This window comes from Passer montanus, unplaced genomic scaffold (genome assembly GCF_014805655.1).
Source record: "Passer montanus isolate IOZ18808 unplaced genomic scaffold, ASM1480565v1 scaffold73, whole genome shotgun sequence".
NCBI lineage: Eukaryota > Metazoa > Chordata > Aves > Passeriformes > Passeridae > Passer > Passer montanus.
The window spans coordinates 1246386-1271730 of record NW_024372481.1 but is presented as its reverse complement, the minus strand read 5'-3'; the positions used below and the strand labels follow the sequence as shown (position 1 = coordinate 1271730).

The 25345-nt window shown below is 42.9% G+C and overlaps 1 protein-coding gene across 5 annotated transcripts; it reads right to left on the bottom strand.

Moving 5' to 3' along the window:
• Positions 1 to 93: 93 nt before the first annotated feature.
• Positions 94 to 23555, bottom strand: SEC16A (SEC16 homolog A, endoplasmic reticulum export factor). 5 transcript variants are annotated; one of them, XM_039730655.1, is made up of 31 exons: positions 20359 to 23555; positions 19750 to 20259; positions 18927 to 19069; positions 16542 to 16627; positions 15594 to 15723; positions 14561 to 14759; positions 13166 to 13337; positions 12614 to 12756; positions 12123 to 12184; positions 11769 to 11907; positions 11273 to 11515; positions 10945 to 11042; positions 10395 to 10476; positions 10123 to 10240; positions 9792 to 9903; positions 9163 to 9268; positions 8559 to 8699; positions 8350 to 8463; positions 7562 to 7763; positions 7128 to 7367; positions 6355 to 6443; positions 5804 to 5962; positions 5475 to 5552; positions 5190 to 5246; positions 4905 to 5016; positions 4463 to 4600; positions 4286 to 4386; positions 3843 to 3917; positions 3171 to 3230; positions 2216 to 2290; positions 94 to 1751 (listed from the first exon to the last, which is right to left on the bottom strand). In XM_039730655.1, exons 1-31 carry the CDS (start codon positions 23482 to 23484, stop codon positions 1683 to 1685), a joined length of 7179 nt encoding a protein of 2392 aa, XP_039586589.1. In that variant the 5' UTR covers positions 23485 to 23555; the 3' UTR covers positions 94 to 1682. The 5 variants fall into 5 exon arrangements, with proteins under 5 accessions (XP_039586589.1, XP_039586590.1, XP_039586585.1 ...); XM_039730656.1 differs by having other exon boundaries at positions 21004 to 23555; XM_039730651.1 differs by having other exon boundaries at positions 19750 to 23555.
• Positions 23556 to 25345: the final 1790 nt, after the last annotated feature.

The window sequence follows — 25345 nt, the reverse complement described above, 5'->3', positions numbered from 1 at the left end:
CTTCATCCTCCCTTTCCTCACTCACATCACTCCCAGACAAACAGGAAAGGTCCCTTCACCCACCTCATTAAAGCAATAACCACAAGAAGAAAGTAAAATGTGAAAGTGCTCCAGAGCGCAAAATATTTTATTTAAGAATTTACAGTGTCAAATCTTACACTTAGGAAAGACAGCCGCTCCCAGCTCAGGGGGAGCCTCCTTGAATGAAGTTGTTTGGCAGTCTCTACTGAAAGGAGAAAATAATCAGCAGCCTGGCTGGACTAGAGGAAAGCCAAGTGTCTGATTAGGTTTCAATTATAGAAAAGTAAACCACACTGACTGCTGCTGTCCATGTTGGGAATTGAGAATGGAGCAGCACACAAAGGTTTCTAATCCCCCCAAATAGTGTTTTATTTGGGCTGCATACAAACTTTTTGGGACATAGATAAGGCTATCACAATCTTTAAAAAGTGGTGTTATTCAGGAAAAGAAAAAAAAAAACAAAAAAACAAAAAAACTGGGGACAAATACTGGCAATTTCACATTCGTATTACTTCTACTCCTGGGCAGAAATTCAAGTAAAATCAAATAGTTTGGTGGCAAGTTCTAAATAAAATATGGCCTAATGATTTAATAAATATTTAAAGTTTATTTCTCTCTTTGCAGATAATTCAGATTCTTCAGTGAATATAAATGCTGCATACCATGGTTTTCAAGATTTCCTACATTAAACCTAAAGATTTTGAAGTCCATGTGTAGAGGTCTAATCCATCTACTTTTAGTATGAAATTTAGCTGTTAGCTATTTAAGACCTTGGTTATTTTAGTAAGGGAGATTCAAGAACGGATTATTACACTGATTCTGGCACTCCCAAAAGGAAAACATAAACAACTTTCAAGCTGTTACCCCCCAGGTGCAGAGTGCCAGCAGTTGGAGAGAAAGCAAAGTAACCATATTGCACTTAAACAAACACTCACTCGTCAAGAGAACAGCGTTGGCTATGATACAGAGCTCCTTCCCACTATACACTTGGCTTTACAGGTAGTCTAAACCACAAACTACATACAGACTAGGAAAGATCCAAATCAAATCAGGATTAGATTACAGTCACAGTTTTCATTCAATAGAAGTCGATTTATTTGGATGAGCTGTGGCCCCCTCCCTCCTCCCACAAACCAAAGCAGCACCAGGCAGCTCCTGGGTGAGCCTCTCCCAGGGGAACAGCTCTGGTTCCACACTCTGGCTGATTGTGCATGGTCCTCTTAAGGCCACAGTGTTATCTTACAATGTGGACATGTTTGTTTGTTTTTATTTTACCCCTGCTGGGAGGGGAGCATCCTTCAGAAATTAAGGAATCCCTGAAACTATGTCTTGGAAGGTCACGCTAGTAAGGTTTAAAATAAACTTAAGGAATAAATTGCCTATGCAATTTACAAACAGGTTTTGTAACAGACAGCAACTATTTCCTCTCTTGTGCCTATTCTTTATCACAGCAAAGCTATTTCTAGCCAGGTTTTGAAAAGGAAAAGTTACATATATTTCATGTTTGGTAATGGTTTGCGTAGATGAGGTGCAAGCATGAAAAAGATCACCCATCATTAGATTTCTGTCATGTCAGCTGCAGCTGATGCCACGTGCCATAAGGCTGAACAGTTCTTTGCATCCTCAGAAGGTAAGGACTCCAAATACAAAGCCATTGTATTCTACTTCAATGTTGGATACTTCCTCTGTCCAATTCTTCCCAGTCTTGAACTTCCAGTGGCTGCAGGAGACTGAAAAAAGAACAGGGATAAACAAAATGTTCTGTAAAAGTGTCATGCTGGAGACAAAAATTCAAGAAATCGGGAATAAAGTCTTGAAGGGGAACTTGTTAAATTGAACAGGTGCCAGACTGATCTTTGTGTGCAACAACCCAGATCAAGCTGATAAAGCACAAAATCACGTTTTGTTCAAAGCATAGAATCAGACTGGTTTGGGTCAGAAGGGACCTTAAATCTCACCACATTCCACCCCCTGCCATGGGCAGGGACAATTTCTGCTGTCCCAGACTGCTCCAAACCCTGCCCAGCTTTGCCTTGGACCTTTCCAGGGATCATGGGGCAGCCACAGCTTCTTTGGGAAATGTTGGATATTGGAAAAGGAAAAGGAAAAGGAAAAGGAAAAGGAAAAGGAAAAGGAAAAGGAAAAGGAAAAGGAAAAGGAAAAAGGAAAAGGAAAAGATGAGGCCTTCACTCACTTGTGCAAATTGAGAGGGGTTGTAGAATGGCACTGCCCCTGCTGAAGGTCCCCCCGAGGGTGGAACAGTGGCAGGCTGGGAAGAGAAAACACTGAAATTAGACAAGGGCTGAGAGGAACTCCAGTGCCTCTCAAATGTGGTCTGCTAAGTTATACAGAGCAAATATCCACAGGAATAATGCCAACAACATGGAGAGCGCAGCCTATTGGAACAACTCCAGAGTGCTGGTACAGTTTGCATCCAGACCTAGAACAGGTCTGGCTTAATGTAGGAATTGGCCAAGCATGCATCAACTGCAAATAGCTCTGCAGGTCCAAAGCATGCAAAACCAACACAAGACACCAGTGCAACTCCACTCAATTAGTACCTTCTGCCTTTGTTAGTACACACCTCAGGACTTGCCCCAAAATAAACATTCTATGTCAGGTTTTGCTTTATTAAGAAATATCAGAAAGGTTTGTGTCACCCCTTTGTGGTGACCCCACAGCTCTGGAACTTCCAGCAGAGATGAAGCATTCCTTTAATTCCTACAGGGACTTTTGCAAATGGTTTATTACCAATTTGAGACTGGCAGCAGCAGAAAGACCAAGTTTTGCTTGTATTGAGACTTTTTAGGAGGTTGGTTTGGTTTTGTCGGACGATATTTGATTTTTTTGTTTAAAATCAACTGATTTCTTTAGTATCCCAGAAATAAGATGATGAAATTACATGAATCTCTTAGGAACATAAATAAAAAGCATGCCTGGATTACATGCACTCCCATAAATACACAAAACTGAAGACCCTGTTTGAGTGTAAAAAGGAACACTACATCATGATCTACTTTTAATGACAATTCTGTGAAATGAGGGGGAAATGACTAAAAGTAGCATTAGTATTTGAGCGAATGCAAAATAAAGAGGGGAGGGGGAAAGTAAATAAGTTAACATAAATGAGAATGGCCAGCCACATGTACCTGATTAAAATGCTGGCTTACTTCACGTGATAATGAACTCATTGAACTAGAGCGCGAAAGCTACAAAACAGCAAGAACACACAAATACAAAAAAACACAAATAAAAAAAGTCGTCATGCATGTCACTGCCCCAAGCTTTCAGTTGTTTTATTTCATTGTCAAAGTCTCACTGCCAAAGGTTAAACCAACTTCGAGTTAAAAAAACAAAAACCAAAAACAAACGTAAAGCCAGAAGTTAGTTTAAATCAAAAGGACTTCTTAAAGCACAAAATTATGTAGGTATAGAAAACATTTAGTAGGAACAAAGGTCATGTTACTCTGCCTGGCACACAGCAACTTGCTCTCCTTGTGTCTTGCACTTAATATTAGTGAAATTATATGCATGCATGGAGGCAAGTAGAGACCCTTCAACTGCTACTGACAGTTTACTCTGAAAAAGGCTTTTAAAAGTACTTATATAGGAAAAGGAGACCACAGAATGTAGGACATGGAGGCTGAACTTCTCATATGGGCTTAGAGGTCTTTTCTGTATAATTTTGGAGGCAGTCATATCACATCTTGCCTACCTATCACCAACTGAATCAGTTACTGGTTTTTTTAGATGGCCCATTGTAAGACCACTACAATTAACTGTACAAAGGCATTAATTAAATACTTTGCATCAAGCCTTACCTCGCCTGACTGGGAGCCATCAGGATTAGGAACATGGAGTCCAGATCCAGGAGGAAGGGCTGCAGGGTTTAAGTACTGAAGGAAAACAAGGCACTTCTGTTTATCATCATTACTACAAGGCTATTCCACATTTCCCCTGAAGATCCCACATGGGCAGAACAATGTTACAGCACATCAGGCAGGTGTAATGTGCAGAGTAAAACTCCTCCCATGTTCTCAGTCCCTTTCCTGCACCCATGGAAGCTGCAGCCCTGTCAAATGAGGAAATGCAACCTCCCACCTCCATTTTCACTTGTATTTCTCTCCTGTTCTTTAAGTTAAACCACAAACCCTACAACAACATCATGCTTTATGGATGTGGCTGTGAAACTTCTGCTCAGAATCCTGAGGGGGTTTGAATCAGAACTTTGGGTTCTGCCTACAAAACATTCCCTGGAACCCACCTCTGGTTCCACAGCTGCAGCAGGGTCTGTGTTGGTTTGGTTTGCAGCTGCTGTGTGCTCTGCTGCTCCACTCCCCTCCACGGGCTGGGATTCCCCTGGAACTACAGAGGAAATGGGATTTAGCCAAACACACCCCATAAACAGCCATAAAACCTCCCCACAATCCTAGGCACACACCTGAGTTTGGAACAAACACGTTGGCTGGAATGGGCATGGGTGCCAGGGGGGCAAACAGGTCTGATGGTGCAGGAACAGCACCACTTGCCTTGGTTCCTCCTGGGTTCAGGACATCCACATAACGGGCTCTGCTTCCAGCTAAACCAGAAACATGCAGAAAAACAGACAGAAACCTTGTGTTTACCATGCCTGTGTCCACTTTGAACAGTTGGCTGGTTAAAGCATCTTTCAGGATCAGGAAATAACACTCCAGGGGTACAAACAGAAATACCCAAGTCATGGCACTGTGACAGCAGTGCAGGAGCTGGGCACGAGCAAAGCCAGCAAGAGCCACAGCTCCACTGAGCTGCCAACTGCTCCCAAGCAACCCAGGGAGAGTCAGAACCTCTGCCTTCATATTTTATGCAGGAGGAAGTCTTCAAATATCAGTGCTGGCTGTTACCTGCCCTCCTGGAGAACACGTTGACAGAGGCACCAGGGGGGCCTCCAGGCCCAGGGGGAGCAGCCTGAGCAGCTTTAGGAAATCCTGTTGGAGGGGGTGGAGGAGGTTTACTCTGCAAGGAGACAAAACAAATCCAATCACATCACTGTGTATGATGTAGCACATTTTAATCCAAATTCAGTAAAAAGCAGCTCTTAAGAGACAATAACAGACTAAAGAAAATTGTGTGCCAAGTACAGGTTTTTGTTTTCCACTTGGAGAAATCATAAGGACTCAGATTTTTACCTCTTCTTCTGGTTCGTCCAGATTAACCCAACGTTGTTTCTGCTCATCCCAAACAATCTAAAAGAAAATTACAGTCAAAAACAAAGAGCTCAAAGTAAGCTGCAAAAAAAGTTTAAAATAACCATAACTTTTTTTTTTTTTTTTAAAGCTGGTCTTAGAGTAAGAATAATCTTCAAAGTTTTACAATCATCTGTTACTCATCAAAACAGTGTTCATCTGTCATCCAAGAGAACATCAGGAACAAATTGAAGTATATAAAGGTTTTTGTGATTCTTGGGGCCTTACTGATTTATTCTTGTCATCTGGCAGGTGAGCCTCATTCTTTCCTTTTCCCATCAGCCAGCGAAACCAGGTTCCACCACTCTAAAAACAAATTAAATCCACTCAGTTAATTCTCTCCCTCTCAGTTAATTCCTGTCTCACTTTACAGGCAAGTTAACACAAACTTTCATGCAACAACACATTTTCTGTCAGGGACTTCAACTCTGAGCCCAGAGTTGCAACTAATAAGTAGAAATAGTTTAGTCAGGACTTCTAAAGTACAGTGAACCAGGAGTTACCACGTTCACTAACAAATCTCCTCCAGCTGTAGGTACCTTTCTAAGACAGTTTACCTTTCTGGGTGCTGCTTCCTTTTTTGTTTCTTTTTTAGTGTCTTTCCCTGCAGGAGCAGCAGGAGGAGGAGAGGGTTGTTTTGCTGCAGAGTTGGATCTCTCTCGTCCCACAGAATGAGCAGAGGACTCTGAGGTGGTTCGGGACCTTCGCCCATAGCCCTGGGTGACAAATACACAGGAAAGCACAAAGTCGTCCTGTCACTGCTGATAGATCATATTCCATCTTGCTAAAAACAACCCTTCTTTGAAAAATCCATAAACAGAATAGATCTAAAAGTTAATACCAAATAAACCTTAAGATGGATCTTTGTCCTGCTGCCTGGTTAGATAAAAAGCCAGGACATAAATGCATAATAAACAAGCAGATAAATATCTGACACAGCATTAATTTTTTATCAAGAATTTCCACACAAAGACATTTAATCTGGTTCTTTGGGGACTTCTAAAAACCAAGCTTCAAGTCTTGCTGAAGAGCAATACAGAGTCCCCAAATCCTCTTGTGTTTGCACTGTGCTGCCATGCAGCAGAAGAAATGTGTGAAATAACAATACCATGTTAGCCATCCTGCCATAGAAATCATCTTCTCTCTGTTCAGGGAAGGAGTTTTGTGAAGGAGACTCTGGGGCAATTCTCTGCATTCCTTAAAAAAAAAATTAGATTATGTTAGCAGGGACACACACCAACAAAAAACTCAATAATAAACACCAAAGCCCCCAAGTCCCACAACAGTTTTAAGGCAAAAGTTTTCACCAGTTAGCACCAGAGATTTGTGCTAGGGAGACCCGTTTTTTTTTTAAGAATGAGAGCTGCAATTGCTGTGATTTTTTTCCTCTCCTGTCTGGGCTTGTGTTTGTTCTAAACACAGGCCAGAGCAGGCTGAGGGATGCAACCATCAGGATGGAGCAGTTAAAGGCTCCTCACATCTCAAACTCTGCCAAACTTAAGTTTCCCTCCCTCCACATATGTCAGGCTCTGCTATCACAGAGTTAAAACCTATCAGGGTCCTAAAAACTCATGTCCAGAGGCAGAAATCCCTGATATCCCTTGGACATCCCTTGGAAACAGAACTGCCAATCTCACTGTACTCAGGGATTACCTGTCAAGGTCTAAATCATGATCTGCTGAGTCTGACCTCTCTTCTAAAGTAAGCCAAAAAAGCAGGATGAATACTACAATTTTCTACAGATGTTTCAATACCATGGTATTTTTAAATTTCATTACCCAAAACATGACTATTTTTTAAATACTGAGGTATTCTGAATTATTCCCTGGAACACCTCATTCCCTTTTTAAGGAAGGAAATCTGTTTATTAAGATCCCAGACCTGTTTCCAGGTTTGTCTGCTCTTCTGGCTGTGGTTCCATTTCTTGTGGTGGCCCTCCTGGGGGTAGTGTTGTCCCTAAATATAGTGGGGATGGTTCAGTTCCATACGGATTTGAAAATCCTTGAGGTGCAAAGCCAGGTCCTTGGCCAAGAGGCTGAGGAGCCACTGGGTAGAAGGGGACACTTCCCTGGTCACCAGGAGGAATCATGGCAGCTGAGCCATCAAGGACAGCCTGAGGTACTGCAGCATGAAAAAAAAAAAAAAAAAAAAAAGAGTTAAAATTCAGCAGAAATTCCAGTGTGAACCTTTTACCCTAAGAATGATACAATGCAGAGGTGAAATCTCCCTGTTCCACCAGCCTCTTAAGTGGTTTCTTGTATCAGAAACCCAAAACCTTTGTTTTCTCTCTGTCATAAAGGATATGAAACACCAACCTGAAGGCATCAGCTGCACGCTCTGCATCTGCTGAGCCATATTGGGTAACAAGGATGCCAGCAGGGCATTTTCAGCAGCTGGCCCCACGTCACGGCCACCTCCCCCATCACACTGACTGGCCCGGTCCAGCTCAGAGCTGGGAGTGCTGCACTCGTAGGGAGGGGGAGTGGATCTGTCTGTGTTATAGGCTATTGCACCCTCCTGCAGGAAAAAACAAGGTGTTATTAAGTGATCTGTACCAGACATTCAGTTCATAACCAAAGGAACATGGAGCAGAGGAAATCTTAGGTATGAAAATAGTTTTTTAGTTTTCAGTCAAAGAAAAATGAGTTGTCAGCCATTTATAAGCCAAGATCAACCAATAATTTGAAGGGTTTATTTTTTTTTTAATTGAAACACAGTTAATTAGCTCAGGGTTCCAATTTCTAACACATTCCTTTAAACAGACAATAATTATTTCCACTGTTATAATCTAGCAACACCAATCCACATACAAGATACTTTTATGGCAAGCAGGTCCCCTGATTACTGCAACCTAATGAGTCCTGCAGTTCTCCCTGCATTATGGTATTAAGAAAAACCTGTCTCTCATAACTTTAATTATTCTGCATTGAACCTCAGGGCACTGAAGTGTGGTAAATTCACTTGGTTTACACCATAATAATTTGCCATTTAGCACAGGAATATATAGGGCACTTCCCATGTTTCTGTGATTAGCAGTGTAAACAAAACCATTTTAAAAACTGGATTCACACTAATCCTTAACAGGGAATAATTCACACCATACCTTGATTTGTCCATCCACATGTCGAAGTGTCACTAACCAGGAGGGTTCAATAAAAGATTCCTGTTCTGGCTTTTCTTTTATCTGAGGGTCAAACAGGCGCAGCTGGGATGACATCTGAGGAAAGGAACCATTGCAAAGTGTGAGTTCATCAGCCACAGCTTCCCACCTACAACATCCAGCCACAAACACTTCATTCTTCCTCGTGTTACCTGGATCAGCTGGCCAATGAGCACAGGGGAATAGTAATGTGGATCTTTGAGGACAGTTCTGGAAATCACTTCACAGTAGTGGAAAGCCTGGGCAGCAAGGCCCATCTCAGCCAGCCGACAGGCATAGATGAACTTGAAAACCTGGGGAGGCAAGCAGGACAAATAAAACAAGTGATCACCACACTCTGGGTGGCAACAAATAAAAGGCAGTCTGACATTTCAGGTGAAAGCTAAGATATCTCATTATCACATCTAAAATTAAAGGAAAAAGCATTCAATTCTCCTCTTCCACCTAATGCATCCAGTGGAAGTTGTCTATTTATCTACAGCTAGTGCCAGCAAATTCTGCTGGAATTTTATTTTGGAATACAGAATTACCATTTATAAAGTTAAAATTCAGAAGTTCAGGCTGTAGAGATAAAAAAAATGAAAATGAAAAGACAACAGGAAAACAGCTATATGGCATTACTATCCATGAACATTTCATGTTATAACAGAAAATATCTGCCCCACTGACTACAGCACACGAGAGATTAAAAGCATGAAAAAACATTACAAGTTCTGCCAAAACAGAAACCAAACCAAAACAGGAACAGCTCCTCACCTGGAAATTGGGCAAGCAGCCAGGCTGACTTCCCAGTGACTGTGCATACTCATAGGCTTCTGTTCTTTGAATGGCTTCATTGGTGGCAAACTTTAAAAATGGCAAGCTGTTTCAAACAGAAGAAAAATATTATTTGAGTTGACAAACATAGATGTGTCACGAGAAGAAAAATGTTATTTGAGTTGACAAACATAGATGTGTCACTGTTAGATACACAGCTCTGTTAGACATAAAATCTCAACAGCTTCTGTAAGACAGGACACCAAATGGTTATCTCAAAACCAGTTAGTGAGGATAAGGGGAACAGTGCAATTCAGTCTTTCAAACTTTTGTTTTTGTATTGGGAAAATTGTGTTTAAAAAGAAAGTCAAACCTGTGATTTGATCCAATTAGGACAAGCTTTGTTGTCTTCCTTGTGTAAACTCCAAACCCAACTTGGGCCATAAGGTAACAAAAATGAGCAGCATCCAGCAGGCCTTTAGAAGCTGTAGAGAAATAAAGGACAGAGCTCAGGATATTCCAGTGGCACATTCAGTGCCCTGCATTGTTTGGCTTTGCATTCAAATGCATCTTTCAAATTTTCATTTTTGCATCGAGAAAGTTGGGTTTTAAAAACAAGAAAGTCAAACCTGTGATTTGATCCAATTAGGACAAGCTTTGTTGTCTTCCTTGTGTAAACTCCAAACCCAACTTGGGCCATAAGGTAACAAAAATGAGCAGCATCCAGCAGGCCTTTAGAAGCTGTAGAGAAATAAAGGACAGAGCTCAGGATATTCCAGTGGCACATTCAGTGCCCTGCATTGTTTGGCTTTGCATTCAAATGCCTTCACAACAGATACAAGCCCATATAGAACTGGTCCACTTTATATTTTATAAAGAAATTGCCTGTTTAAAAAAAATAGGCTGAGCAATCAAAGCTTTTCCTTCCATCACCACCCTGTTCATTTCCCCAGGAGTTACCAAGAGTGTCTCCCATGGTTGCAATGGTCCTGGATTCCAAGTCCATGTTGTTGGTCAAGTTGGATAACACCATGGCTAGATGAGGCCTCCAGTCTCCCCATTTCTCATCTCCACAGCACTAAAATTAGAAGAATTACTAGGTCAAATCAGTGACTGGAGCTCTGCATGGTTAAGTGTTTCAACCTAAAAGGGACCAAAACAACTTCTCTGACATTCTGGGAAAGATTTCTGTTGGGAACTCCACTCCCCCTGCAGCTCCCAGAGAATCTTACCGTGGATGCAGCTGGCATCCTCCCAGACATGAGCTGGTAAACAGTCTGCAGAGGGTCATTAATGGGGAGGCTGTTGGCAAATCTACAGAGACATTGCAGAGAAAAACAACACAGACGTGGGGTAAGCAGTTAAAATGTACTTCAGCTCTCAGTGGCAATTAATCTAACCTAGCTCAAGAGAAGGAAGTGCTGTGTGAAAATACTACATTGAAGAGGAAATTACCCAGTGGATGATGTCCAAAAGTAAAATATCAAAAGTAAAATATTAACAAAATTGACAGTTGAGTTTTTGCAGTTTTTTCCAAGCAAGGCCACAGATTACATATTTCAAATACTCTTTAAATGGATCACGTGGCAGAGAACTTCTCAGGTCTAAATTTATAGCCAGAAGACCCCAGAATAAAAAGTAATAACTAACAAATAAATATACAGGTAAAATTAAAGCATAAATCTTGCATGAACTATGATGCATAACCCATGATTTTGACATTCTCCACCTCATTAGCAGCACAGGCAGCCAAATTTCACTCATCAAAAAGCAACCCAGTACCTGGTCATCACTCTTGCATGTGTCCTGCTGTCCATTTTGCTGGCAAGGAGCAGAGCATGACCCCACAAACCATGCTTCATGGCAGACTCCAAAGCATCCTAATAAACACACAAATTAGTTTCCTGGGAATAACTTCACATATTACCCATAAAAACCAGTTTTACAGTAGTAATTAGTGATCAAATCAAAATATGTTTAGATAAAAGCTAACACACTATAATTTCTCTTTAGATTACGAGCTGTAGGGTATGAATTTCTGTATCAGTGTAATACAATGCCATGAAATATTGCATGCACTACAAAAATAAGTAGCAGCAGAGGCACTCACTTTCTTACGGCCATAAAGCAGCAACTCCCTGAATCTCTCAGTCTCCTTCTCAAAACTGTCAATTGTGGTTACAAGATTATCAGTGAGAAACGAGAGCTGGGCTTCACCAGATTCCTCTTCCACTTGTTCCAAAGCCTCATTAGTGAAATCAATCAGATTTGCCTCATTAGGGGACTTCCCAGGAAGCCACACTGTTTTGTGATCTCGGAGCAGAAGTTCAGCCAGGTCTGTTCCCACAACAGTCTGTGTGTGTGCAGAGGAAACAAAAATTGAAAAATTTGTTATTTCAATACTGTCTGCATTTTATTTGGCACTTTAACAGCAATATGTGAATATCAGCACCCCTGAGCAGCTGAGGGTGAGTGCCCAGTTCACACATTCCTTCAGTCTGTGCCATATTCCAGGATCACTAGAACACAAATTCCTGATCTTTGCACAAAAATTATTTGCGTACGAAACACTTTAGGTTAGATAAAACTCCAGCAGTGAGACATACCCCATTCTGCCTGCACAACAGTACAATAAAGTCCCAAAGAAGACTGGCAGATTCTTTGTCAATTAAATTCTCATTCTTAAAGCACTGTGCAGCTTTACTTTGTGCAAAATTAATAACATCCACTTTATGGGTCTCATCCCTGAAAAAAAAAGAAGAAAAAAGTTTTTAATGAGACAAATGTAAGCATTCAGGTCATTAATTGTGATTACTCTGAGGAATAAATTTAAAGCTCATGCATTATTTAAGCAGGTGAAAAGCCACAAATATTTTAAGTCCGTTTAAATCCTGTAATTTGCAATGAAGAAATAATTTCTGAAAGTATAAAAATAATTTCTGAAAACTGTAGGAACATACTTAGCAAGAGGACCAGGAAAGGCTCTCATCTCTTCTTGCTCTGGAGAATGTTGTAACATAGTCTAAAACACAAAAATAATCCATAAGAAATTTTTGTAACTCTAAATTTTGCTTTTACTGATGAAACCCCCAGAGCTGAACGTGACCCATCATGTAATCAAGCCTCTTAAGCAAAATTTAAAGAGTGACTTTGTCACAACCTGCACAAGGATGATAAATTATGAAATCTACTTTACATGCAATTACTCTGTACATCTTCCTGAACAAAATTATAAGGAGCTGGATGATCTCATCATGACTAAGTCATCTCTCAGAGGAAAGGAACTTTTAAATTTACTGTTTTACTTATGATTACAGCCCAAACAGATAAAGATACATGCCTTGACATTAAAAAAAGAGAAATCAGGAAGTTATAGATTCAAGTTCCCCATTTCCCTTCCAAAAGAAAGACCTTCATTCCATTACTTCCCATTTTTCCTTTTAAGTTTTACCTCCATGCTGTGGATTTCAACCAGAGCTGGCTGACCCTCAGAAGGCAGGTTTGGCAGTGCTTTTATTAAGAAGCCCCCAGGCCCAAACCTGGCACAGATATGAGGCACTGAAAATTTCTCAGGTGTTGAGGGCCTTAAAGGTGCTGAAATGGGGAGAAAAGATAAAATAAGAACAGGAAACCTGCCCTGCAGCTAAGCAAACTTGCTGATGTATTCACCCAATTCCATAATCCTGCAGTGTTAGTGGAAAACACCCTGCTACTGAATTTGGCTGAACTTTGTAAGAAACAATCAGTTCCTTTATAATCACAGAGTCCCAAACTTGAAGATTTGTAATAACCAGAACAAAACTAAACTCCAGATCTTTAAAATCCAGTTGTTTTTTTCCAATGGGCTTTGATTGTTAGTATCAGACACATTCCTGTCATCTCTGTACATTTAACACATCTGCAAAGAGCTAAACAGACATCAACCCTTTGGCAAAGGTTTTAAAGAAGAAATGTTTTGTTTCTATAGCACAATGATTTCCCTCATTCCCCAGCGTGTCCATACCTTGCTCCACAGCTGACCAGCCTGTTTCAGCAGGGTAGCCATAGTCTGGGAAAGGCTGCTGTCCATCAAAGCCGGGGTCGTAGGCTCCGTAGGGATACTCGGGGTGCACTGCCTGTGCAGGAGGTTCATAGGCACTGCCTGTTAGATCGTGATTGCTCCTGTAGAGCTGGCTCTAGGCAGGGCAGATTAGCCAGGGTTAGCTGGGATTACACACAGCAAGCATTGCACAGCCAGCATTGCTCCCTGACAGCTTCCATTCCTGTGCAACAGGCTTACTGCACCACAGCCTTGCAGAAAGGCTCCTGTGAGACCCTTCTGTGATAATTAATAATTCTGTCTTCCCCCCCAATGTTTTTACCATCATTTGATCTGTTCACATCCAAGCATGCTCAGTTCTCTCACAACAGAATTTCTATGTGCTTGTGTGAAAAATTAGGATTATAGCACCAGTTCTGTTACCAACAACTGTGGGTCAGAATGAAAGTTCACCTCTGCTTTAACAGACAGAAAATCCCAACTGAAAAACCCCAGAAATGCCAAATGACAGCAGGTGCCTAAAGATTAATGCCTAAATGATTTCCAATACTGCTTCAAACATTAGTGAATTAATTGGAATTCAGCCTGGATTCAGCACCTAAACTTCCAAGAAACATGATGAACCAAGTACAGGTTTTCAATGCAGTGTTCACCTGTGCTGTAACAGACAGAAAATTCCAACTGAAAAACCCCAACAAATGCCAAATGACAGCAGGTGCCTAAAGATTAATGCCTAAATGATTTCCAATACTGCTTCAAACATTAGTGAATTAATTGGAATTCAGCCTGGATTCAGCACCTAAACTTCCAAGAAACATGATGAACCAAGTACAGGTTTTCAATGCAGGGACTTTTCAATGCAATTACAGGTGAAATGACCCATTACATGAGCAAAAGTTGTACCTCAAAAATTAGCCAAATATTCTCTGGGCTTTTCACATATCTGTATTTGTGGTGTAAGTGGATGAGTAATCAGTTAGCTTTGGTTTTTGCTTTTAAAGTCAAAATAACGTCATACTAATATGAGTTAGTCCTTCAAGACATCCCAAGCTCAGTAACACAGCCAAGCTTATGAGGAGAAAAATGACATGACACAAAGTCAGGCACATGTCCACTACAGCCAAGCACAGGGAAGGCAACGCTCTCACAAACAGCAAATGGATTCAGCAGAGGAAGTTTTACGTTTCTGTGTGTGGCAACTCCTGACAACTGCGACAAACATTCAAAACCACATCACAAACCTCCCTTAACGTACGCAAGTTTCCAAAATGCACATTCCCCGTGCTAACCCCTGGAATATTTTGTTTCCTAATGAGAAATAAAAGGGGGGGGGCAGGCTGTGTGTGCAGCTGGACTCACCTGCTGGGAGCGGGAGCTGAAGCTGCTGTGGTGGCTGTGCACGCTGCGGGAGCTGCGCAGGCTGTGCCCCGAGTGCTCGCTGTGCACGCTGCGCCGGTCAAAGTCGTCCCCGTAGGGATCCCGGTGAGGCTCAGAGTCATCATCAAAGCTCCCGGTGAAACGGGGGTCGTACCTCCAGTTGTCCTCGTATCGCTCGTTCCTGAGGGACACACAGAGGTGGAATGAGCTCAGACACCCACGGGAAGGATGGAGGAAAGCTGGACCTTGTGGCGGATGTTTGCAGGTCCCAGGACGAAGGAAGAGATGAATCTGACTCCATATTTCTTAGAAGTCTGATTTATTATATTATGATATTAAAATGCTATACTAAAAAGAACAGAGAAAGGAATACATCAGAAAGCTAGGAAAGGAATGAATAACAAAAACCCATGACAGACCAGAGAATCAAACACAGCTTGACTGGGATTGGTCATTAAGTAAAAATAATTCACATGAGACCAATCAAAGATGCACCTGCCACATTCCAAAGCATCAAAACACAGGGAGAAGCAACCAGATAATTTTGTTTTTCTTTTCCTCTGAGGCTTCTCATGTTCCTAGGAGAAGAAATCCTGGCAAAGGGATTTTTCATAAAAATATCATGGTGACAGGACCTCACCCCAGAAAGGCTCTTAAATCACTGCCTACACTGAGCTGTTGTTACAGTAAACAAACTGACAATCCTTCACAGAGTTCATCCAGATTATTCAAGATCAAAACCAACATTATACCCAGAGTGTGTTCTAAAAACCCATAGAGTGTTCAACTGGTCTAAAAACAAGTGCTGCTACCTTCAATCCTTCTCTCAGAGTGATGTGACAGCTCATCTGGTTTCCCTCAATGACCTGTGGTAAAGCTACAGAAAGAACTAGCAACATACACACACATACACTGTGAAATATGTGTAACACTGCATTTCAATAGCCTGCTCCAGAGAATCTGCTGCCCCAGCTCTGCAAAGAGCACTGGGAGAACGTGGATTGACTGGACAAACCTGCTGCCATATGGATATGCTTCTCTCTTCTGGTAAGGGTTGTGTTCAGCATCATACCAGTACCTCTGGTCATAACTTCTTGGGTCTCTGTACCTGGGGTCATATGGGTATCGTTCCCAGCGACTTGGATCTTTGGAAAAGAAAAAGAAATGGTTCACATATAGGTAGGTTTTGCCTATAATCTTTTTCTGCTCCTTTCTCTTTAATTACAAGCTGGTTTGGTCCTGAAGCACAGAGCAATGCCAAATAAATATACTTAAAACTACATAAATATGTCCACTCCTTTTTATTAAAAAAAAAAAGCTTAAAAAATCAATTTCACACCTTTCAGAGAAACATGGCTGTTAGAGTTAGTTACTCCTTAGGGGTCAGTGTTTGCCATCAGATCTTTTGTAACATCTCTAAAACTCAATCCTACTATTTGTTATGACATTCACAGAATCTCTGTTTTCAGAGAAACATGGCTGTCAGAGTTAGTTACTCATGAGGGGTCAGTGTTTGCCATCAGATCTTTTTAACATCTCTAAAACTCAATCCTACTATTTGTTATGACATTCACAGAATCTCTGTGATCAGTCTGCAGAGCGCCAAACAAAACAACTCAGGATGTGGACAGATGTTGCTCAAAACCCTCCCAGGCACTACACAAGCAATTACCTCCAGACTCCCAACGCCAGCTTGTCTCAGTGAGCACTTAGATAATGATGGACAAAACCAAAATCCAGTTGTGAGTCAACTTCTGTTTACACCCACCTAAAATTCACTTTACAGGTTTGCCTTCAGGTCACACAGCAAGGACACACCCCAGTGAAAGGCAGCCTTGCAACACATGGAACAAAAGTGTTCTGTACCCTTACAGTGGAGGGTTTGCACAAAGGAAAGGCAAACTGAAGGGCCAAGTGAGGAAAATCCGTGGAAAAAAAATCAGAGTTCTTTTGGACATCTTACCTCCATAATCATAGGAGTTTGGGTAATAGCCTGAATAATAATCACTCCATCCACCTTTTCCATAATAATCTTCTGGGTACCCTTGCCTGAAAGAAAGCACACAATCATAAAAAAAGTTATTTCTCCTTAATCTCTTCTAAATTCAGCAGGAAGTAGGAGAAACTCTATGCCACAATTGATTAGACAGAGTTGCATAGTTAAAATAATGCATTTCCAAGAAAGTAAGGAATCATAAAATTAAGACTTTACAACTCAATATGCCACTAAATTGTTGTGTGCCATTGAAAGCTGCCAGCCCTTAGCATACAATAATTTAGTGGCTTTATAAACTGCTTTGGTGATAAGTTTAATTACTTACAGACAATTAATCACAAAAAGTACTGCTATAATTAGCATCCTTTGAACTGTCTCAACAAAGAAGTAGATAATTTAACAATTCATTAAGAAATAATAGCTCCCCCAAATTTAACAGTGTTTTATTATACAGCTTATGATGAAGAAAAGACTAATTTACAGAGCTGATTGTCCAAACAAGCAGAAAAACCTGGCTAAAACCAACACAGCAAAGTAAGAGTCAGTGCATACAAAAAGATGATTTCTAATGATGAAAAAAGAGAGATGTGGCCATTATTTGAAATATCATGAGCTTTTATTATACAGCATTTTCAGGCCATCATCCTAGAGTTTCTGAAAAAAGCCAGAGGATGAATGTTAGATGAAAAATGCAGTGTCTACATGGATGTGCACACACATAAATGTATATACATGTATACATCCATGTATGTTTGTACCTACACATGCATGAATCCCTCAAACACAGCTGTGCACACACATTTAATGCCAGTGTGGAGTGATGGAAACTTCCACCTTCCCCTACAACTGGTCCTACAACTCAGAGTGCAAACTCCAGGAGTGTGGGAAGTCTGCTAACACAGCACTCACTGTGCACAGGAGGCCTGATCTTATCAGATCAGCTTCAGCCACCCAACCAGTCTCCCCAGCCTCCTCCAGAGAGATCTTATTCCCTTCTCCAAGCAGAGTTTACAAAGCTGCCTCACCATCACTGCACATCCAGGGCAGTTTCACACACACACAGCTCTGCTGCCCTGCAGCTGCACACCACAGCCCCTGTGTGCCTGCACTGGCACTCACACAGTAGCCCTGACACAGCCACTTCTAACAGGCTCTGATCTGCCCACTGCCACGTACAGAAACTTCAACCCCTTCTAAAAATAGCACCTCAGGAGAGTACACACCAGGAAGTGCTACTAGAGGTTATCATCTCATTTCAAGAGCTCACAATACACTTAAACTCACTTAAGAAAATGGTGAAAGTTATCACATGGAGCTATAGCCATTGTTTTGCTCTCCTCAAGACCAAAATATATCTATAATCTTCTGGAGATGGTAAATAAAATGTGGTATTTGTAATTTGATCACTGTTCCATGAGTGAACTACCAACAACAGATAAACATTACAAAGGGTTTAATCATTTCCAGAGAGGTAACAGGAGTCTCTGTGCTAGAAACTGCAAACCCCTCAGCAGACAACAACAGTAACATTTTCTCATTAATTTGAAGTTCATACAAATAACTTACACAATTATCATCAGAAAGCAGCAATCTCTTCAAGGTAATTTGCTGCTTCTTGCTTGAGTAGATTTAATCCTGTTTTTATTTAACATTTTCAAGTAGCATCTGAACACATCGTTCCCCTCTCTCAAATGTCTTTATTTTGTATTAATCAGACAGATCAAGGCTTTTAAGTTTCCCTAATCAAAATCTGCAGTGAAATGAGTGGGTGGGACATGCCCACACAGCTCCTCTGCCACCCAGGCCATATTCTGGGAGCTCTGTGAGGAAAGCTGATCCACAGCTGAGGGAATTGTCACACAAACGGACCTGACACAGCACCAGGATGTTGTCACCCGACTCACCACTCTCTGCTGAGCACCTGGACCACTGTGTATCCATGGTGCTGCAAGGCAAACCCCACTCAACGTGCAAAACTGCCATTCATTAACAGAACAAAGGGCCCCCTGCTTAAGTGCAAGGCAGAAAATAAATGAGTATTGATTAACAACCCCATGGCCTGCACTGCTCTTTCACAGCAAACATCAGCACTGAGGCTATCACAGTGACTTCCTGCTTGGCAGAAACACCAACAACCCCTAAAGAACTGAATGTAAGGAACAACAAGCAGGAGAAAAGGCTGGGGAATTGTATCCTTTCCAGACACGGCATTTGATACCATCCACCCCTAGGGCAGCACACACAGAGGTTTTGAATTCCTCCCTGTGGTTTATGCTGCCAAACCTCAGCAGGCACCACTACACTCTGTGCTTTGGGGTACCCAAACCTGGACTGAGCTGAGGGTTCACACACCTGGAGGAGGGTCTGTCAGAGCAGTGGCTGGCCCTGGAGCTGGGCCGCTCGGGCTCGGGGTAGCGGTAACTGCCGGGCTCCATGTAGGCACTGCTGCTCTCGTAGTGCCGGTACCGGGGGTCGTACTGCCCGTAGCTGTCCTCCTGCAACAGCACAGCCAAGGGAAAAGGCTTCACACCTCCAGAATTAACAGCTCAAACCAAAAAACATCACTGTTCACATCAAGCTGTGACACCTGAAGAGATGCAGGTTAATAAACTACAGCTTAGCTTTTATTACTTTTTGTAATAATTTACTTTTTGTAATAATACTTTCACTGTTCACACCACAGCAGTGACGCCTGAAGAGATGCAGGTTAATAAACTACAGCTTAGCTTTTATTACTTTTTGTAATAATTTACTTTTTGTAATAATACTTTTTTTGTGGCAGAAGTTATAGTCAAGTTATTAATATTCTAAACTTAAGGGAAAAAACCCCATTATGTCTGGGCTAAAGGCATTTCAACCTCTCTACTAAACCATCAATAATTCAGGCAGCAGATAGGAACCAGGTTTGAGCACCTGGACTGCCAACTTTTTCCAAAGAACCAAACAAACTGCTATGAGCTGACATCTGTGCCAACTGGAATTGGTATCAGCAACCACTTAATTTTCCATAATCTTTGCAGTTTCAGTTTTGTTACTGCTGTCTGCATTTTCCCTACACTAAAACATTCAACGTGAATGCTCTGCTGATCGTGACACGACTGCTTAAATTCATAACTCAAAAATGAAAATGAATAATACACACTAAGGGGGAAGAAAGGAAAAAACAGAAACTTACCATGTAATAAAGGTGAGCTGCTGTCCTGGGGTCTGCAGGATAAGGTGGTGGATATGGGGCCTGGTAAGCATCGTAAGGATGTCTGTAGTAGTAGTAAGGGTTCTGGGGTGGACCAAAGGCTTCCTGAGGGGTCTGAGGAGGGGGTGGACGCTGCAGGTCCTGCTGCCCGTTGGGTGGGACTGCCTGAGCAGTGGTGGCAGGAGGGGCTGTGGCAGCTGGAGCACCTGGAGGCTGTTCTGACACCGGCTGCTTCCCAGGACTCGTCTGCTCGTACCTTGGCTGGGCTGAACCTGCCTCTTGGGGCCCCCCAGGCTGGGGACGGTTACCCAGCACCTGGTTGTCCCCCTTCTGCATGGCTTTAGCCCCTGTGGAGATCTGGGAGTCTGGAGGAACTGAGGACTGCCCTGATGTTGGCGGCTGCATTTGAGCTGCTTGCATTTGTGGTTGGGGTGGCAGCGCTCCCTGTGCAGCTCGGTCTGCTGCAGCCTGGTGCTGCACATCTTTTGTCACCTGTTGATAGAAATGTTGTTTGTCAGGCACCTCGGAACGCACCTGAGCAGCACCAGCTGCCTGTTGGACTGGGGCACCAGAGGGTGACTGATTGTGCACCTGGACAGAATTACTTGTGCTGCTTTTCTCCAACGTCCGAGGCACTGTGAAGTCCAGCACTCCAGCAGCTTCTTTGCTACTTGATTGATTTGCAGAATTATTAGCCTGTGCTATGGAATTAACAGGGGGAACTAGGCCACTTGCACTTCCACTGGGAAGATTTGTCCCAGGAGAAACAGATGAGTTAGACCCTGGCTTGCTAGCAAATTCAGGAACAAGGCCTTCCGCATTAACATTCTTTTGCCCTTCTGGAGTCAAATTAAGAGGAGTTTTCATAAGCAAGTTTGCAGGCTGATTAGAAGCAGCATCAGAGGAATTAACAGGACTTTGTAATAAATTATGTTTTAACAGATTAGTATTTGGAAGTGCATTAACTAAGAGAGATCCAACTTGCATCACGGGTAACGGCATGTTTTCCCCACCAGCATGTGAACTTTGGGGACCCATTGCAGGCTTGTCCCCAACTCCAGAGTCCTTCATTGGCTGATTGTTTTCATTGTTGCTTAGCTGATTAGATAGAGAAATAGAAAAATTAATTGGCTGAGCCAAGTTATAGCTTTGATTAGGCTGAGCAATCAGGATTGGCTGATTTTGCAAAGACTCTGTAGGTGGAGAAGACAATAAACTTGCATAACCAGAACTTGCCTGAGACTGAAGTGCTTCCTCTTCTCCCATTTTGGGAGGATTCTCAAGATTTTCAAAAGCTATATTTCCATCCTGGGAATGCTGCACAGCAATAGTCCCTGGTTTACATGGCTGCTGATTAGACAGGCCTTCTTCTGGTGGCTGAATGACTTCTACAGTCTGTTTGGCAGGTACGTAAACTGCAGGAGCAGCAGGAGCCAGGAGAACATTTCCCCCAAAATTTGGTAGCTCATTGTGAGCCCATAAAGTTGTTGCTGGGCTATCACACTTCTTAACTGCTCCCTGAGCTCTGGTTGAGGACCGTCTCTCAGATACTGATTGTATATTTTCCACAACAGGTCCAGAGTGCAGCGTGTTTCCAGCCTCCCCAGTGCCTGCAAGAGGCCCTGGGTGTACCTGAGGCATGTAAATTGTTTCCAGATTATCTGGTGGCTGTTCAAGATTACCAGGGGATGCAGCAGGCACTGCTGTGTTCTTCTTGATATTCTTTTGGTTTGAGTGGTTCTCTCTTAATTCCACCACCATCTTTGCTTGGTCAATCTCTGCAGGTTTTATACCAACTCCATGGGACCTCACAGGTTCAAAAGAACTATTTGCACTTGTCTGAAACACTCCTGTAGGCTTAGGAGGACTTGGAGTGGGAGGCTGAGATAGATTGCCATGGTAGTTCTTGCTCAGGTTTAGCTCACCTGAATCACCTCCCAGAGGAGAGGAGTCAATCTGTTTGAAGAAGCTGGCAGAGGATTCCTCATCAGGTTTCCCAATTTCCTGCTGGATAAATGTACCGACTTGCTCCGGGGGCCGTGCAGAGCTGGAAGTGCTCCTGTGGCTGATGTTGCTGTAGTTGGAAGAGACGCTGTCTGGTCGGACAGGGTGAGGTAAGGAATCAGGTGCCTCCAAGTTTGGTCCTCCTTCAGCATGGCTCACAGCAGCGTTCTTGGGAAGCATCTGACCCGGGAAGGATCCGTACCTGTACGGATCGGGACCAGCAGCAGGGGATGAAGCGCTGATGTTCTGTGGTTCGCTCGGCAGCACTTCCTGATTCTGAATGCACTCCAGGTTCTCCACGTTTTCATACTGGGACCCAGCAGCTGTGTCACCTATCTGTGCCTTGTCATCACCAGCAAACAGAGAGTGCTTAGCAGCCTGTGCCTCCTGATGGCTGACAAGTTTAGGGAAGTACTGGACATCCATTCCTTTCTGTACCATATCACCAGCTGTACCCAGCTGTGCCTGAGAGAGAATTGCCACCTGCTGAGGATGCACAGGCTGGTGATACAGGGAGGCCGAATTTTGCTGACAGGCATCAAACTCTGTTTTCTCCATTACGTATTTTTTTTCAGATGAAAGTATTTCTTCATTTTCTGCCTCATCCCCTTTGAAAAACATGGATAGAGTTCCTGGATCTCGATCTGTGGGAATAGATCTATTTGACGTTTCAGACATAGCTGGAGACTGGTTTTTGGGGTTGTTTTCCTGAGCTGTGGGAAGGACAAAACCGGAGTCTTGCAAAGGTGGCTGTGGGTAAAACTGTTCCTGGTAAGGTTGGTTTGGCCAAGGGTTACTCATGTCTGTGTGCTGCCTAAACACATTTCCAGGCTGGATGCTGTTCATGTGATGACTGCTGTTTGCAGGGCCGTTTTTGCCATTCTTCTCTCCACCAGCGGATAAAGGCGCTTGCACGATGTTCTGTGGAATACCTTGGTGCCCAGGACCCTGTGGGACATTTGCGTGTGGAGGAGGGTGAGAAGTGCTGACAGAAGGCTGAGAAATGTGATGAACGTCAGTCTGAGGAGACGGCTCAGGATAGGGCACAAAATTCCGAACTGGAGACTGCAGATTCCCTGGGACAGGCCTCCACTGGGGCCCAGGCTGCTGGGGAGGTGGTGGGAAGAGTGCTGCCGTGTTGGGTGCTGAACCTGCATCATTTGGATCTCTGCCAACATCCTGCCTAGCTCCAGGTTTGTTCGCTGCAGTCACCATTCCAGGATGCACACTGAAAGAATTTTCCACTGCTGCTCCTGGGTTATAATGCAACGGCGCTGCAGGCCCGCGGAGTCCGAGATCGGCGCTGGGATGCCCTTCTGCAGCACTATTTATAACATACCCCGGGCACGGAGAAGGAACTGGAACACTGGAAAAGCTACTGCTGCTTATCCCTGCCTGAGACACAGGAGCTGACAGGGAGCTGTGTGGTCCGTGAGGGCTGTCCCCGGCGCGGGCGGGCGGCGGAGGCACGAGGGCGGGCTGCAGGGTGGGCTGCGGGAGCGCCGCGGCGCTGCCCTTGGGTGGATGATCCAAGGCGGAGCCCTGGGGGGTTTGCCTGCCGAAGGCGAACGGGTCTGTCACGGGCTGCACCGGCGCAGCCGCGGCGTTTGCCCGCTTGCTCAGCGGGCTGTTCCTCCAGTACATGTTGCGAGCCACGCCGGCGGCAGGAGGAGGAGCCGCCCCTGGAGGGACAGGCTGCGGTGGCTGCTGCATGGTGGCCTCCCGGCAGGGTCACACGGTGACAAACCGCCTGCCGAGGCAGCGCAGAGATTTCTTCTTCTGGCCTGCTGAGACAACAAGGTACAAGTCAGTTCCCTTGGTGCAGAACTTAAGTAACTTTTATTTTAGAAACAAAATCTCTCAAATAATTTGAAGTGGACAATATCTCCCTTTTCTTCAGAATGCATAAGGAACTGACACACTCCATTGTAGTTCTAAATCCAGCCCAGCATTAATGAAGTGTAAGGCTGTGTGATCTCGATACATTATTTAGCAATTCTATTAAATATATCCAAGTAAGTCTAACGAAACACAGTTCAGACCTGTACTAGTGTCAAACCCTCCAGTGGTGTCCCACTGTTACATTTTCCAGAAATCTGCATCACAGACAGGACAGCAACCAGCCTGGAACAGAGCCTGCAGCACCACGGCCTGCTCAATTTAATTATGAAGAGTTGAGAAGTCATTATCTAACTAATTCTGCTAGAGATGATTTCAGCCCTGCTGCACTGGCACTCCATGTGACTGGACCTTTTCACAGGTAAGATGAGAAGCATCCCTAGAAAGAATTCATCAGATGTTATCACCCTCAACAGTCCACTTTTGGTTTAACAAGAAAACATCACGTGGTACTGTATTATTATTTATTTTGAGAAAGGCAAGTGCATCTTCATCACAAATATTCTTTCTTCTGGATGAATGCTGCATAGCAAAAGTGCATTTAAGGATAGAAAAACAATCAACTACCCCCAGCTATCCAAATGTCAAAATGTCTAATGTGGACTTTACTCCTTGCAGTGTCTTATTTAAAAAAATCCTAATATTTTATCATATTTTTGTAACAGCCAGCACCAGTAATTAGCTAATAAAAATAAGTGTAAAGTCCTACTTTAAGGCAGAACTTGCCATTCCTCTACCAGGATCTTTGATGGTGCATGACAGAGGTTCAATATGAGAGATCAGCTTCCTCAGAAGCAAAGTTAATATTAACAGACTGCACACAGTAGTAAAAGCAAGCAAGATTTGAGGAACTGAGTCCAAATAAAATGAATGTGTCCATGTCAGGTAATTTAAACAGAAGATAACTCAGTGCTACTGACCCTCCCTTGTGCCTTATCCAGGATTAACAGAAATGCTGATTTTAAGGAATTTAGAAATAACTACTCAAGAGCAATCCAGCTCTGCTTTGTATAGTTTGGAAATTCTCATATTTCAGCTGGTTTATTAATTGATAAAGCAGAGCAGCCTGCTAAACATGAGTCACCAGGAGCAACAATTGCAGAAGGTGTTTCCAGGCGTACCAAAATAACATTGCCAAAGAGGAAAAAAAGATTAAAACCCTCTAGACAAAGCCATAAAATCAAGTTCATCTGATGAGCTCTATAGCTTCATCTATAAATAAGTAATTCCTCTGGGGGCAATTAAATTAAACCTATCTAAATAAATTACTCTTAAACAGAATAACTATGCCCATAAAGCAGGTTACAGAGGACTAATATTAACTCTCATCCTCCCACATGAAGCAAACAATAAAGAATATGTTCACATACACGGATTCCTAGTGAGAACAAAGTGACCAAAAAGAAAAAAAAAAATAAAAACAACCCAGTGCAATGTCAAATACAGGAACAGCTGGAAAAATGAGATTTGCAGCTTTAAAATCAGCACACACTTTTTCAGTTTTATCTCATGTAGACAGCTGCACATCTGCACACATGTGGGTGACAGATTGAACACATTCTACATCATCCACTCCCCTGACAGATTCCTACCAGGCTTTTCCTCAACAGCAACCAGAGCTGCAAATGTTATTCTGTTAAAGGACAAGGGATTTAAACAGGCACTGGGCAGGTTT